Source organism: Dama dama, chromosome 15 (genome assembly GCF_033118175.1).
Source record: "Dama dama isolate Ldn47 chromosome 15, ASM3311817v1, whole genome shotgun sequence".
In the NCBI taxonomy this organism is placed as follows: Eukaryota; Metazoa; Chordata; class Mammalia; order Artiodactyla; family Cervidae; genus Dama; species Dama dama.
Genome location: NC_083695.1, coordinates 78,839,750 through 78,856,085, shown reverse-complemented (window position 1 = coordinate 78,856,085; position 16,336 = coordinate 78,839,750). Strand labels below are relative to the sequence as shown.

At 40.0% G+C, this 16,336-nt stretch overlaps 1 protein-coding gene across 11 annotated transcripts in view; it reads right to left on the bottom strand.

Annotated features, from left to right (window-relative positions):
* VTI1A (vesicle transport through interaction with t-SNAREs 1A) overlaps positions 1 to 16,257 on the bottom strand; it is a 368,978-nt gene extending 352,721 nt beyond the window's left edge. For all 11 annotated transcript variants that reach the window (XR_009696149.1, XM_061162659.1, XM_061162654.1 and 8 more), the window contains exons 1-3: positions 15,834 to 16,257; positions 5,416 to 5,474; positions 621 to 731 (exon numbers count right to left, since the gene is read on the bottom strand). Coding sequence is in view for 10 of the 11 variants with exons in the window: in XM_061162659.1 (XP_061018642.1) it covers positions 621 to 731; positions 5,416 to 5,474; positions 15,834 to 15,927 (264 nt within the window). In the remaining variant the exon portion in view is untranslated. The remainder of the gene's footprint in view (positions 1 to 620; positions 732 to 5,415; positions 5,475 to 15,833) is intronic.
* Between the last annotated feature and the right edge of the window lie 79 nt (positions 16,258 to 16,336).

The window sequence follows — 16,336 nt, the reverse complement described above, 5'->3', positions numbered from 1 at the left end:
AATGTGAATATCTTTAAATTTATATTCTTAAATTTGCTAATGGTGGGTGGAGTTGAAAGTCAGATACATAGGAAGAGAAAGCTAAATATTCTCATAAGACACTCAATACAAAGGACCTTTTATATAAACTATTAATTGAGCTCCTGAAGGGGAGAAGTGTAATGTATCCTTTTAAAACTCTGGTAATAAAGGCTATGAAGCCTATCTTAGAAAAATATACATATAGAAACACACATCCAAATATACTGATATAATTTCAGCTCATTCACAAGTCCCTGAAGTTCATCCATGAACAATGCAGCTTAAAACCTGCAAACTCTGAAAGGCCCCAAATTAGATTTCAGAATTCTGATAAATGCTAAATATCAATAAATACCATCCAAACTCAAAAACCACATGACCTGGGTCTATTTTGTGAGTCAGGAATCGAACATACCTTCAAGTCCATCATTAGCCAGCTCTACAAGCAATACAATGGAAGCTGTTGCATGTCTTTGGCACAAGCTCCTAAGGACGACATACTTAATGCTGACTAAGATGTGTGGGGGAAGCAATTAAAAAAAAAAATGACAATCACTGTAAAGATTGGCAAGTATAATAAAGGACTGAATCAGACTCACGAAGTCTGTCTCGAGTTTTCCCATTTCTTGCTTGTAGCTTCTCATCCTGTTGCTGTACATCCCTCGACTTTGGGGAGGTATCTCTCGGACTTCCAAATCCATCTGTTCCAGCTGGAAGGGTGAGAGAAAACCGTGGTTTAAACCATCTGCTTACTCTTCACGTGACTAGATGCTGAGAGCTGAAAGGATTTAACTCCAAGTCCTCATTTTACAACTTGAGGAACCAGGCCCAGGGAGCAAACTGCCTGTGGTCAAGTGAACACTGGGACCACTTTTGTGCTCCGTTTTTGTTAAGGTCAATAAACAGCTCCTGAGGACTTGCCAAGTGACACAGAGAGTGCCAAAGTGTTTACTCTGTCAAGAACTTTTAAAACCATGTGCATTAAGCCAAACACCCTCCGTGATAATGATTTTACTGTCTGCAGAGTACCCTATCATCCAACCCAAACTGGTCTGGTCTTCCGACCTCAAACCACTAGGACTATGAGACGATACACCAAACCATGAATTCTACAGTTACTCTATGAAATATCAGCCCAGTCTCAGTTGTTTGGTGAAAATTCTCCTGGAAAGTCTTTTCTGATTAGGAAATACATATGCCAACCAATATGTGATCATGACCTCCAACATCATACTTTATAACCAGGTGGATATGGACCTAAATGGATATAGTAACATATTAAATTGCACAAAGCTCAGTGAAATCACAGCAGGGCAATTTATAACAACCTGGATACAACACGTGAGCATTTCATGGGAGGCAATATTGAAATAGATGGTTAAGAAAACAGGCTTTCAAGTCAGACACCTGTGTTCACATCATAGGCTCCACTGCTTGCTAGTTATGCAAGTTTGGACAGGCTTCTTAACTTCTCTGGGTCTCACTCATCTCATTTCTAAAAAAATAGTATGTCTTTTGTAAGACAACTGTAAAGATTAAACAGGGTAATTCCTATAATGTGCTTAGAACAGTATCTTTTACTTGGTAATTACTCAACTACCGTGGATAATAGGAGTGGTGATTACTGATGATGAAGTAGAAAGACAGCAAGCATCATGTAAGGTGTCAAAGATAGCTTATGTATACTTGGCATTAAAAAATAAAAACCAACAACTACAAATTGGCTCAGGCCATGTCTAATAAACTCACATCTAAAAATGCTGCCAGATATTTTGCCTCTCAAAGTAAACAGCCCGAATAAATTATTTCCATAAACATTACACACTTGGCACGAATACAACTCTTACTTGTCTGGTGTTAAGAGTCTGAGTAAAAATAATAGAACTCAGATAAACAAAATTTAAAAAAAAAGTTTCAACTCACAATCTTTAATTTTTATAAAGGAAAAAAGTTTTAATTAGCCTTGATTTAAGCAGTAACTATTTAACTTATTGCCATATCTCAGCGTAAATATGAAGCGCCAATACATCAGTTACCCAGCAACGCAATTATTTAGAGCACTTCTCTGAAATTGTCATTAAGGACTGAGCTCTAGAAAGGTTGAGCAGGACCATCCAGATAAACAACCGCAAAAGCACATGTAACAGAAAATCCGAGTGTTAGCTACATTTCTGTTTCAGGCATTTGATAAGGACATTCTAACTAAGGTAAGACAAAGAAAAAGGTAACACAGGACAAACACTTGAAATGAAACCAGAAACAAGAGTGATACTACTAGTTTTATACTGTCACAACATTCACATGGCCAATGTCAAGTGGAAGACATGGTAATTATGAGACATGCAGTGTCCGAGAGATTAATACAAATTGTTCAAAAGAAATACAACTAATCCTAACAAGGAAAATCATAATGAAGTTCTTTTCCTAGGGTCCTCATCAAAAACATAGTATATATAATGATGTGTGTCCTTAACAAGCATGCCATCAGAATTAAGTCAGCTGCCTAGACATTTTAAACAAACAGAATCACACATGTAAGACAAAACTCTTCATATTAGTAACAACTGGAGATGACCATAAGCTCCACAGGGGTATAAGCACATTTTACAGTTCTTGGTATAGTGAAACTTTGGTTATTAGGAAAGAAGCTTTCTAACATCTTCATGTAAATCAATGTCTCCAAAAGAAGGCAAACTAATGAACCAAAACATAGACTTTTATGGCAAAGACAAACAAATACCCTGCTCCTGAGAATCTAACAACAAGCTAAGCAGTTAACCCACGATCCAAAGAATTGACCAGTTGTGCTTCCCTGGTGGCTCAGTGGTAAAGAATCTGCCTGCAATGCAGGAGACCCAGGTTTGATCCCTGGGTCGGGAAGATCCCCTGGAGAAGGACATGACACCCCACTCCAGTATTCTTGCCTGGAGAACCCCATAGGCAGGGGAGACTGGTGGGCTACAGCCCAAGGGATTGCAAGGAGTCGGACACGACTGAGTAACTGAGCATGCACTATGTATGGTAAGCATACCAACCAGAAGGAAGAAGCGTCTTGGTTGGCAGCTATGGCATATCAAAGTTCAGTCTTCGTACATGAAGGCCAGGAAGCAGGAGGAAAACAGTTGATTGTAAAAAAGAAAGGAAAGAGAAAAGAATTTGGAAAAAAACAAGCAACTTTCAAAACAGAAGCAAACATGAGAGGCTGAGGAGTTAGGATAAAGCTGCTCCTGCAGAGACAGGGAGATGAGAAGTATCTCTTACGGAGTGGGGGCTCCCCAGACAGCTCGGTTGGTAAAGAATCCACCTGCAATGCAGGAGGCCCCAGTGCGATTCCTGGGTCAGGAAGATCCAGCATTCTTCAGCTTCCCTGGTGGCTCAGCTGGTAAAGAATCTGCCTGCAACGCGGGAGACCTGCGTTTGATCCCTGGGTTGGGATGATCCCCTGGAGAAGGTCAAGGCTATCCCCTCCAGTATCCCGGCTTGGAGAATTGGGTCACAAAGAGTTGGACATGACTGAGTGACTTTCACTTTCACTTTTACAGGGTATGGAATGCACAGGCGTTCTGACAGCTAGAAAAGAACCGGAGATGGGCAAGATGGAGCAGCAGCTCTGCAGCTTGCTGCCTGAGCACTCACAGACACGAAAGGAAGTGTCTGCGGTGTAAGGGGGAGCTACAATCACCTACTCCTCAGAACCCCCCACCCGTCTTGAGCAGCAGGCCTGCCGTGTATGGCCCTGCTACTCAGGCAAACTAGCTTGGAGTGCCACCCCTTAGAGTCCTTTGGAGACATTCATCATGCCTCAATACAACCTAAGAGTCTAAGAAAGTTCTACAGAAACATATTGCTGTTGTCAATGTTTAGTTGCTCGGTCATGTCCAACTCTTTTGCAACCCCATGGACTGTAGCCTGCCAGGCTCCTCTGTCCATGGAACTCTCCAGGCAAGAATACTGGAGGGGGTTGCCATTTCCTTCTCCAGAGGATTTTCCCGACCCAGAGATTAAACCTGCGTCTCATGCAGTGCATTGTATTACAGGCGGATTCTTTACTGCTGAGCCTTACTATTACTGTGGATTCTTTACTGAGAGAAACTCAGTAGAAAAATATTGGGTTGGCCTAAAACATTCATTCAGGTTTTTCTATAACATCTTATGAAAATAAGTGAATGAATTTTTTGGCCAAACCAATAATAACCAAAAAAAGACCCGTAATTGGAGAATTGTGTTTAAGCTACAGTTTTCCAAACTTGTCTGGACAGGCAACACCAGTTAACAGAAACACACTTCGGGAAACTGTAGTAACTATATCGTACTGAAGGAACACCAAGTGGTACCCTCCAGTGTGGAGAAAAGCAACACCCTCATTTAGGATCACAATGCAGGAACAAGACGAATCATACTTGTAATACAAGTCTTCAAAACCCCAAATTAGGACACAATATATTTCAATACTTTTTGCTCCTTGATTTGAGAATTTATTAGTATCAAAAGTAGTGGGTGAGTTAAAGCTCAAGCACTAACTGGGTGTGGGACCACAGACAAGTTAATTAATCTGTCTAAGCCTCAGTATTCCCATCTACAAAATGGGGGTAATGATGCTCCTCTGTGTATCTCTCACACTTCTACGTGTCTTGCTGCAACACTAAGAATGCAAGGCCCTGATCACTCTTTTCCCAGGCAGGGAGCAATCTGGGGGTAGGAAACAATGTGTCCCTTGGGGCAAAGAGCAGGCTTGCTTACAGGCTGCTATAAAGCAGTATCCTTCCCAGGCCCCACATTTCTCTCCTATAAGATAATCCACTGATGTGTAGTCATTTTTCTAGGCAAACATGCATCAGCCCCTTGGCAACTGGGGCTCAGGGAACTGACATAAGCCTGCTGAAATTTTGGCAGCAGCTTTTCTGTGAGTAATAAAAGCCTTTTGTCTCTGACGTAGGAATCTAATGTCTTCTATCAGCATCCTTGAGATTGTGGCAAGCTCACCTGTGAATGGGCAAGTAGGGAAAATCTCGATCCTTAACAGTTTTTGACAAACAGTTCCTGTCTCATAGAGATTTTGTGAAAATTAAATAGTATAAAGCAAATAACATGCTTAACCCATGTCTGGTACCTAACACACCTTTAGCCAGGGTTACCTATTTATAGCTATTATGAAAGGTATTGTGAAGTGATAAAAATTCAAAGTGGGCATTTAATGACTCACCTTTACTAAGAGGAATAAAATCCCAAGAAGCTATTAAATTCTCTTCAATGTAGACACTGATGAATTCTTAATCATGAACTGTTTATCAGGTATGTTTCACATTTCTCCAATGCATAAATGAGGCTTAGAGGAAGGCATCAGACTAAATGGCTTTGGTTGTCTTTTAAATATATTACTAAGTCTGTACGTACCAGTTCTTTCGCTTCTTCAAGCTGTTTCTCCACATTTGCAACCATCTGTTTCTTCTCATCTGAAACAAACAATAATATCAAAGAATTGCTAAGGTTACAGATAAACTTAATACTTAAAAACTTCTATTTTTATATATCTTTTTTTCCTTTCTGATCAATCAGAGTAAAGAATTAGCATATCAGGCAACGGCCATATTCTTCTTTGGTGGGTTAGGAAACACTGTAAGACACTGATTATAGGCGATCTGGAAATACATAATCCTGTAGAGTACTGAAGAGATGCTGTAACATTTTTAAGAAAAACCAAAAGTTATTTTGCTGTTTAGAAGAGCCTGTGTCAACAACAGATTTACGGGTGGCATGAGGAATCTGCAAACTATGAATTTAATAAACTGGGAATAATGTACTCATGAGTACAACTTAAAAGTCACATATTAAAAAAGTCATATATAACAACAAGACAAAAATCCACAAACTAAAAAACTGAAAGTGACATATGACAATTCCTACAACTGAGCAAGATCTTACCATCCTTTAAAAAATTGTGCTCTCATTAAGAGTTGAATGTAATGGAAGAAATATGTGAAGTCAGAACTACTGATTCTAAACCCCAAACTATTATCTACTCATGGTTATGGGATCTTGAGTAAGAAAGAGTTTTTAGCTGAGACTTGGTATATACTCTCTAAACTGGAAATTAAAAACATCTACTGGACTCTTTTTAGCTGAAATAAGTTGATGCAAGAGGAATTACTTCTAATTTGTGAAGTGCTAAATATCTGTATGTGATTTCTTCAAACCGTACCACAATCAAGCTATAACCCAACCACAGCGCTCCATTCTAGGAGAGACATGTTCTAGCAGATACTTTCAGAAAAATTATCCTTATCCCCATTCCAAGTCTATCAGCCCATTTATCTCTCCCCAGAAATCACCAGCTCTTTGAAGTTTTTTCTAACCCAACAGAAGAATTAATTACTTGCTCTTATAGAAAATTCCTACATCTCTTACATAAGCCTCATGATTTATCTCTCACACTCACAGGTCTGATTTATCTTCTACCTTGGAGGCTCTGGGAAGACAGGAACCATGTCCTAGTTCTACAGTCTAGCCCTGAGCCTGATGTATAATCAGTTCTCAAAACATGGTAGCAAAATGAATAAATAGTGCAGTGAGTACAAGAATTTACAAAAGAAGCTATGCTACCAACCACGCTGGTTTCACTTTCACCATACCTGCCCTCTTCCCCCATTTAATCTTCCAGAAATGTGGCTCTGGTTGAATCACTTGAGCCTGGAAGTCAAGGCCCTCCACATTCCAGACCCAAGCAACTTTTCCAACTTTATTTCCAACTACTAGCTCTCTAGTATGTGCTCTGCATGCTATCCATTACTATCAAAGCCAATTTTATTCCCTGACCTAAGTCTTTGTTCAAGGTACTATTTAGGTTCTTTGGCTGAATATAACAGACTTGATTCTGGCTAACCTAAGCCAAAAATAGAATTTATTAGAATAATTCAGGGTGGCTCACAGAGTCTCATCACATGGCAAATAGACGGGGGAAAAGTGGAAGCAGTAACAGATTTTCTTTTCTTGGGCTCCAAAATCACTGCAGATGGTGGCTGAAGTCATGTAATTAAAAGATGCTTGCTCTTCGGAAGAAAAGCTATGACAAACTTAGCATATTAAAAAGCAGAGACAGCACTTTGTCGACAAAGTTAAAGCTATGGTTTTTCCAGAAGTCATGTACGGATATGAGAGTTGGACCACAAAGAAGGCAGCGCGCCAAAGAACTGATGCTTTTGAATTGTGGTGCTGGAGAAGACTCTTGAGAGTCCCTTGGACTGCAAGGAGATCAAACCAGTCAATCCTAAAGGAAATCAGCTCCGAATATTCATTGGAAAGACTGATGCTAAAGCTGAAGCTCCAATACTTTGGCCACCTGATGCAAATAGCCGACTCATCAGAAAAGACCCTGATGTTGAGAAACATTGAAGGCACAAGGAGAAGGGAGCAGCAGAGGATGAGATGGTTAGATGGCATCACCGAGTCAATGGACATGCATTTGAGCAAACTCCAGGAGGTAGTGGAGCATAGAAGAGCATGGCATGTTGCAGTCCATCGGGTTGCAAGCAGACACGAAACAGCGACTGAATAAAAAGAACGAAGAATCAATGGAAAACGTTGAGTTCCCAAGCCCGGGGAGGGCAGTACACGGTGGCTCAGGGAACCAAAGGAGCAGGAACTCACTGACAGTCTCTGCAGAAGCAGAGTCCAAATTCCAATTTCTGGTGAAAACTCACTGACTGTCCTCCCTTGAGTAAGGTATTTTCTTCTTGACCTGAACAGGGCATGGCAGGCTGTCAGTTCCACTAAGACTGGGTTTAGAGAATTTCTCAAAGGAAAATTGAGGAGATGCTCTCAGAAGATAGAACAGAGGATTCTGGGCCTTCTGAAGCAGCAGATGCCCACCGCCTCCACTTACTGCAACTCATTTAGTCCTTCCCCTTTTCTGTCTGCTAAATCCCACTACCCTTCCAGGTGACCTCCCAGGACATGATCTTATTGCCTCTGAATTCCTAGACCTCCGTGCTCTGCCCTAGCATCTCTGATGGTCATTAGTAATTGGTTCCCTTCAGCCTCATTTCCAGCTCCTTGAAGACAGGGGCCATTCTCGACACACCTTTGTCCTATTTCTGTATTTAGCACAGAGAGTTGTACATGGTAGGTGTTGACTGTGTGTTTACTGAATGAATCCATGAGTCTTATAATTCAGCAACATATTTGTTACTCACAGAGAATAAGAAAAGTTGTAAAAGGTCATCATATAGTCCAGTTGTTTTTAGACACGGCTGCTCTATTTCACACTCAGTACTCCCGTTTAATTTAGTTTGTGTTTTCCAACTTTTCCAACTCATTTTTTGTTGTTCTTTCTCAAGCCTTTATCAAACGTAGTAGAAAAGCTTTTGTATACATACATATATATAGTACATATAATATATATATATTTTAGAAACTTTATGAATATTTGTCTAGCTAAAATATTTATAACATTTTGGTTCCATTTGTTTGACCAAGTATGAATAGGATGCTAGATTTCTAATTTATATTCACCCAAAACTTTGATATAGTTCCATTTATTTTGGCATCTAGTATTACTGCTAAAAGTCTAGAGAGTTTACTATCTCAGTGATTTTAAAAAATTTTTTGAATGAGGCTTGAAAATTCTAATCCAATTCTGAGAATATAAAGAAATGTTATGTTGTAAAAAAAACAAACAGGAAACTGACATGTAATATAGTATTATTAACTAAAGTACAGATTCTGTTCAAATTTCACACACACACACACACACACACACACACACACACACACACACATGAGAGAGAGAGAAAGAAAGAAAAATTGTATCAGTGGGGCCTGGGGCAAATCTTCCTATTTAGAATGGCAAGTTTCTCTTTATGAAAGAAATAATTAAGACAAACCCATTCTACTTGTGTGAATAAAGGACTGGAGTTGGAGACATTAATATAACTCATGCTTAGCTTATTATAAATATAGATAGCCTCATACACAAAACTTTATCAGTATGTATATATACATGTTAGCATACACACATTTTTCTTTGCTATGTCAGCTAAAAGGGTCCAGAAGTAATAAAACCTCAGTACCAACGTGCACACCTAGTGTCCAGATCTTGGTTTCTAACACCATTTTTCAATAAAAGGAAAGAGGACTCCTTGGAGAAATAGCTGCTGATTCAAGGACTGGTATACAAAAAATACAGGATGATTCTGGAGTATCTTATAATATCAGAAAGTAAGAAAATGCTAATAAGGGGAGGAAAAAAAAAAACCACTGATGGGCATATATCAAAATGACACAAAAGTCGGCTGGAAGGAATTCCAATGGTCAAAGTTGCAATAATCTGAGCAGAAAAATAAAGTGGTATTGGAATACAACACAAAGTATAAATGAGTCTGTGCATATAAATGACTGGATTAACAAGGGGAGGAGAATGGACAAATCTCTCTAGAAGAATCATATAGAAGTAGTCCAAATAATTTACATAAATCCTCAGCCTTCAAGGGGATGAAGCATGATCCCCTACTCCTTAAGTGTGGACTATGCATATGATTTCCTTCTAAGAATATGGAAAAGAGGGAAAAGAGTAACTTTACAGTAGATGAACCTGACAAATACTACCTAAGCCAGGTGGTCAAAGTTAATATCAAGACTGCTAAGTTACCTTACAGTGTGAATTCCTGACATGATGTGATGAAAACGGTGGTTTACCTCTGTGGTCTTCCTCTCAAAAACTTACAACCCTAGTCTGATGATGAGAAAAACATCTGGCAAATCCTAACTGAGGAACATTTATAAAACAGTTGGTCAGTATTTGTCTAAACTGTAAAGTCATCAAAAACAAAGAAAGGGCTGTGAAACTGTCACAACTAAGAGGAACCTGAGGAGTCATGACTACTACAAGTGATTTGTAGTACCCTGGACTGGACCCTAGAATAGTAAAAAGACACTAAAGAAAACTAAGGAAATATGAATAAAGTATGGACTTCAGTTAATAATAAGTAGCAACACAGGCTTACTGGCTGCAAGAAATGTATCATATTAATATAAGAAGTTAACAATAGAGGAAACCAGACATGGACTACACAGGAATTCTCTGTATTATTTTTGTGATTTCTCTATAAATCTAAACCTCTTCTAAAATTAAATATTTTTTAAAAATCTATGAAGCTATTACTTGCCATGCATGTGTACATGCATGCTCAGTTGCTTCAGCCATGTTCAACTCTGTGTGATCCCATGGACTGTAGCCCACCAGGGTCCTCTGTCCATGGGATTCTCCTGGCAAGAATACTGGAGTGGGTTGCCATTCACTCCTCCAGGGGATCTTCCCAATCCAGGGATCGAACCTGCGTCTCTGGCATCTCCTGTATCACAGGTGGATTCTTTACCCACTGAGCCACCTGAGTAGCCAAAGGCTATTACTCAGGTTAACTAAATTATTTAAGGGATTAGAATGTGGGTATGTGTGAGTGTGCCTAACTCAAATCTTACCCATCCTACTTCAACTCACTCTGCACCTGAGTTCCTGAATTAGGTCTGGAACCATCTCGTCAACTCTAATTTTATAGAACGAAAATATAAGGCATGCAAGTCACATAACAGAATTTCAAATTTTCTAATAGCCACATTTCAAAAAGTAAAAAAAAAAAAAAAAAAAAAAAACAGGAGAAATTCATTTTAATATTTTTTAATTTTAGTTTTGAGATGGGTCTATGTGTTAGGTGTGACCTTGGGCAGCCTGTATGTTGATGTTCAGGGCTATGTTCCTGCGTTGCTGGAGAATTTGCGTGGTATGTCTTGCTCTAAAACTTATTGGCTCTTGGGAGGTGGTTGGTTTCAGTGTAGGTATGAAGGCTTTTGGACAGTCACTTATTACTTAAAGTTCCATGTAGTCAGGAGTTTTCTGGTGTTCTCAGGTTTTGGGCTTAAGTCTCCTGCCTCTGGATTTCAGTTTTATTCTTCCTGTAGTCTCAGGACTTCTCCAACTATACAGCCCTGATAAGAAAACTTCTAGGTTAATGGCTAAAAGATTCTCCCCCGTTAGGGACACCCAGAGAGGTTCACAGAGTTACATGAAGAAGAGGAGAGGGAGGAGGGAGATAGAGATGAGCAGGAGGAGAAAAAGGGGGACTCAAGAGGAGAGAGACAGATCTACGCAGCTGTCTGTTCCCAGAGTGTTCTCCGTAGCCCAGACACCTACAAAGATTCACAGAATTGGATTGGGAAGAGAAGGGGAAAGGAGGAAATAGAGGTGTTCTGAGGTAGAAAACAGAGAGTCAAGATTGGGAGAGAATAATCTTCGGTTTAAAAATAGGGCTTCTCTTCTTTATTTTTTTTTTGTAAGGTTATAGTGTATTGAAAATGAAAATTAAGGAGTAGTAGAGGAGTACTAGGACTTTAAAAGAAATAAGAGAAAAAGAAAAATAGAAAATAGAAAAGAAAAAGGAAAGAAAAAAAAAAGAAAGAAAAAAATTTTTTTTTTTCCCTAATTAAAAAAATTTTAAAAATCTCCTTTCGAAGACAATGGGCTGCTTTTCTGGGCGCCTGATGACCTCAGCTAGCGATCAGAAGTTGTTTTGCGAAGTTTGCTCTGCGTTCAGTTATTCTTTTGATGAATTTGTAGGAGAGAAAGTGGTCTCCCCGTCCTACTCCTCCGCCATCTTGGCTCCTCCTCCCCTTTTAATTTTAATAATATTAAAAACATCATCATTTCACTACAGGGCAACAGCTACATTTCACGTGCTCAACAGTTACACATCAACATTACAGCTCCAGAACCACATGTATGTTAAGCAAACCACAGTATTCATATATAAAAGCAGACTTTTCTGAATTCTCTTATTACAATCACTTTGCAAAGGCAAGAGAGAATCATGGATGAATGTCACAGCTTCCTCCACACATGGCCATGTCTAGACAGGGTCCAAAAGCCTCCAGGGATGGAGCATAATCAATTAGCTAGGCTGAAGCATTTCCTTCCAGAAAAGACACCCATCTCACCCCACCACTTCCACTTCTCTCCCTGACTTCCTCCCTGATACCGAGTTCAGAGTCCAATTCCAAGTTTGTATCCCAAAGTGCTCATCACACATCTCCCTTCAAATGCAGGTGCTCAAGAGAGACTCACTCTAGTCTAGCACAGAAAGGAAGCAAAAGTGAGGTCCAATGTTTCTTTAAGAGTTCAACTAAGCACAAAGTCTGAGAAGCTAGGTCCTGACCAACCCTACAGCTGTTGTCTTCACCACTGCAGCATCACTAGTTGCTAATTTATCATGCACTCTCTTTAGGGAGGAAAAATTGTGCCAGGGTATAATATGCTTTCCCCTTCCAGGATCACAACTAGGTTGTGGCAATGGGGCTTGTGTAACTCAATGAAGTTATGAGCCATGCCATGCAGAGCCACGCAAGCTGGATGGGTCATAGCAAAGAGCTGTGACAAAGCATGGTCCACCAGAGGAGGAAACGGCAACCCATTCCAGTATTCTTGTCTCGGGAATCCCCTGACAGTATGAAAAGGCAGAAAGATATGACACCGGAAAACAAGCCCTCCAGGTTGGAAGATTCAACATGCTACCGGGGAAGACCGGAGGGCAACTACTAATAGTTATGAGATGGTTAGACAGCATCACAAACTCTATGAGCAAACTCTGGGTGACAGTGGAGAACAGAGGAGCCTGGTGTGCTGCAGTTCATGGGTTGCAAAGAGTAGCAACTGAACAACAACAAAATCATATGCTTTATTTCAACTGACTTTTACAACACTGTAAGGGTGAAACTATTATACACACACCCCACCCCCAACACACACACACACACACACACACACACATATATATATACACTGAATTTCCAGGTGGAGGAGGCAGACTTAGGCCACACACTATGCCCAAGTTGCATATCTAATAAGCAGCAGAGCTGGGATTCTAAACAGATCTGATGCCAAGTGTGAACTGTAACCAAGTTACCATAATGCCTTTCTCGGTATTTCTGACTACAGCTACAAAATGATAGGCTTCACAACAGACCATTTTTCTCCCTGTCCATGGTGAGGTAAGCAACTAACTGCAAAGGAACCTTTCGTTTAAAATCCTTCAGGAAGCCTGCCTGATGTCATGGAATTCCCACCTCTATAAAGTATCTCCCCCACTTACGACTCATCATCAGAGAAAGAGGAATGTCACAATTAGTATTAGCAATGGTTTCCACTCATCCATTTTCCTGATTTTACTACAGGATACAAATAATTAAAATCAAAGCTCAAATATAGTGCCATAAGAATATTACTTAAGAAGAGACTGATCTATCTTTTGGTCCAATTACTAACACTACTTAAAATCCAAACACTTGAGTTTAAGAAGAAAGGTTTTAATATTATTATTGTTTAAAATGTACCACAGAGTAATCAAATTTCTTTTTGAAGTTTTAAAATATTTCTTTTCTATTCTCTTGGAAGTAACACTTTGACACATTGTACATGCACAGCAGAGAATGAAGCTAGTTGCAATCAATCCAATTTACTCTAATTCCATTTCAGTAAGTTAATATTTCAGGGACTAAACTGCTTTGGCTGAAAATTTTGCTCCAATTTTTAACCTTCTTAACTCAAGTAATTTCTGGGTCAACCACCAATGATGCCAGGAAGAGATTATAATTATTTTTAATCATACTACTTTTGCATGGTTGCACATAATCAATTTCTGTTGTCCACAGGTATACATCTGAAATGCACAACTACAAAGATATATTTTTCATCTTTCTCTATTTATCAACTAGAAACAGATTATAAAATGAGCAAATACAAATAATTAAAGGGAAACCACAGTATTTTAAAGAATTATTAGCATTTAATTATTCAAGTTAGTAAGCATTTTTCCAGTGCCAGCTATAGTCTCCTTTCAATTCTCATGAAGCTGCTTCTTTGGACCTTACATTACATTGTAGCTGTAGAAACTGGAGGTCTTTATTTTTAAGTTACTTAAATCAAAGCTTTCTTTCTCTGTGGTAAGAATGGTCACATTAAAATATAAACATAAGAAAAAAAAAAAAAAAACAACAATTGTAACAAATCTGTTTTCTTGGAATTGGCTGTTGCAATTTTGCACCCAGGAACAACTTTGTTACTTTATAGCATAGCTTCTCAATACCAAAGTTATTAGCCCAAAACAAAAAATGTTTCCTCAGCTATAATTCTGGCAATTAAAAAAGAGCAAAAATCCCACAAAACCACCAATCCTGATATTCTGAGGTTCTGGGACTGAAGTCAAAGGAAGTAGTCTCCAACGATAATAACAACAAAAATCAAGATGATCTTGGGTGGTGGAGGAAAGCAGAACTGAAGAGAAGAGGCGAGGTGATGTATCATGAAGTGATGAGGCCATCGGCCACTTTCGCCACAACAATCTCCCAGGCAGCAGAGCTCCGTGGTATATGCTACCTTGGTTCTCTCCTCTTGTTCCCTCACTTGGACTCATACACCTCTTTAAGACATCATCCTCCACCTCCTCCAGAACTAACTGGGACTTCAGGAGATGAGTGGGGTGTAAGTTCAGAGATGCTGGCTTCAAGCAAATGTCCCTATTAATAGAAAATAGGTGGGGGGGGGGGGGAGGAGAAAAATAAAGAAATAAAGGAAGAAAATTATTTATAAACACTTAGGTTTGGGGAGAGGTGGGGAAAGGAACAGAGGAATCACAACTTAGGTCTAGGAGAAATTATTGCTGGCATCAAGGACTGATTGAGATGGTGGAACAACGAAGTTGACCACCGGTTCACAGATAAACTTTACACCACAGAGTGAAGGTAGATGGTTCAATTTCCCTACCACAGCTAAGTCCCCGAATAGCAATCTTATTTGCAACTAAATACTCAATTAAATCTGTATTGAGAGAAAACAAATCCTAAAACAAAGTCCCACAGATGAAAATTACATGATACCATACTTATGTATCTGTTTATTTCCTTAAACTTTTTCCTGAGCTCCTTCTAAGTAAATGCCAAGGAAATCAAAGACAGCTCCCACCTTCACATAGTTGACCGTCCAGCATTTAAAATAAGATGTGCTAAAACACAAAAACTCTTCTGAATGATAGCTGTGGGATTTTAAAAGTGAGAAAAATCATTCTGTACCAATTTTCACACATCGTTTCTCAAGAAGGATGAGAAAAAAATAAATGGGCTTGGTGGTATGAAAAATACTAATGATTATAGCAGCTAACATCAAAAAAAAGGACCTTACATATGCTAAGTCATTTAATCTTCACATGTGAGATGCACAATTCTTTCCATTTTACCAAGAAATAAAAGTTGAGAGAGGTTAAGAAACCTGCCTAAATACAACTTCTAAGTGGCAGGTCTGGGATTTGAATCCAGGTACCACGGCTCTTAACCCCGTTTTGCCGCCTATAGTAATAACATCGTTACTAACAAACCAGCGTTGCTGTATGGTGCAGACCCATGACCTTGGTACGTTCATTCATTCTCGTTGAATATTCTCACATCTCTGTATTTCACAAACAAAAGTAACAAACAGAAAACCCAACCAAAACGAAGACTCAGAGAAACGTTCCCAAGGTTATACGAGTAAAAAGGTGGTGGAGTCCAGATAAGAACTCAAAAAAAAGCTTCAGATTCCAAAGGCTCTGCACCCCACAACCCAGCTTGGATCTTCCCCTGACCCTCCTCAACCCACTCAACCATTCCTCCCAGAGGCCCCACCACTACTTCATCCTCCAGGCTCGCGCCTAAGAGACATTCAGGCAGAGTTCCATCGTCCACATCTGAGCCTCCCCACTATCCAGGACACCCCCGCCCGGCCTAGGAAGCGCCCTTACCAGGTGGGAGTCGGGGGACCCTTGCAATCTTGTTGGTGATCTCTGCCGTGAGCACCGCGAAGTCCTGCTCGTAGCCTTCAAAGTCGGACGACATGGCGGGTTCCGGAGTGGCCGGCCCGGGTCGGAGCCTAGGTCGGAGCTGAGGTCACGCGGGGCAAGAAAAACAGAGTGTAAGGACCCGGAAAGTTCCTCCTTAGAGAGCGGAGCAGAGAACCGGGGACAGCTCCCAGGCCGATCGCTTCCTGGTTGTTCGTCGCGATGTTGGTCCTCCGGAAGTTGGGCTGGGTGCGTATTTCAGTTTCCGTTTAGGCTCTAAGATTAAGAAGTTCTCTAAGGAAAACCCTTTCAATCAGTGTCCCCAAAAGCCTAAAAAATATTCGTGTTCTCGGGAATCACTGAAAAGCATTTTTTTCCTCCCTCCGAGTTTTGGAAAGCGGTTCCGGTCCCCCAAGCTAGAAGCCAGAGGGACTTGCTTCCCGACGGAAGGTTGATGCGGCGAACCT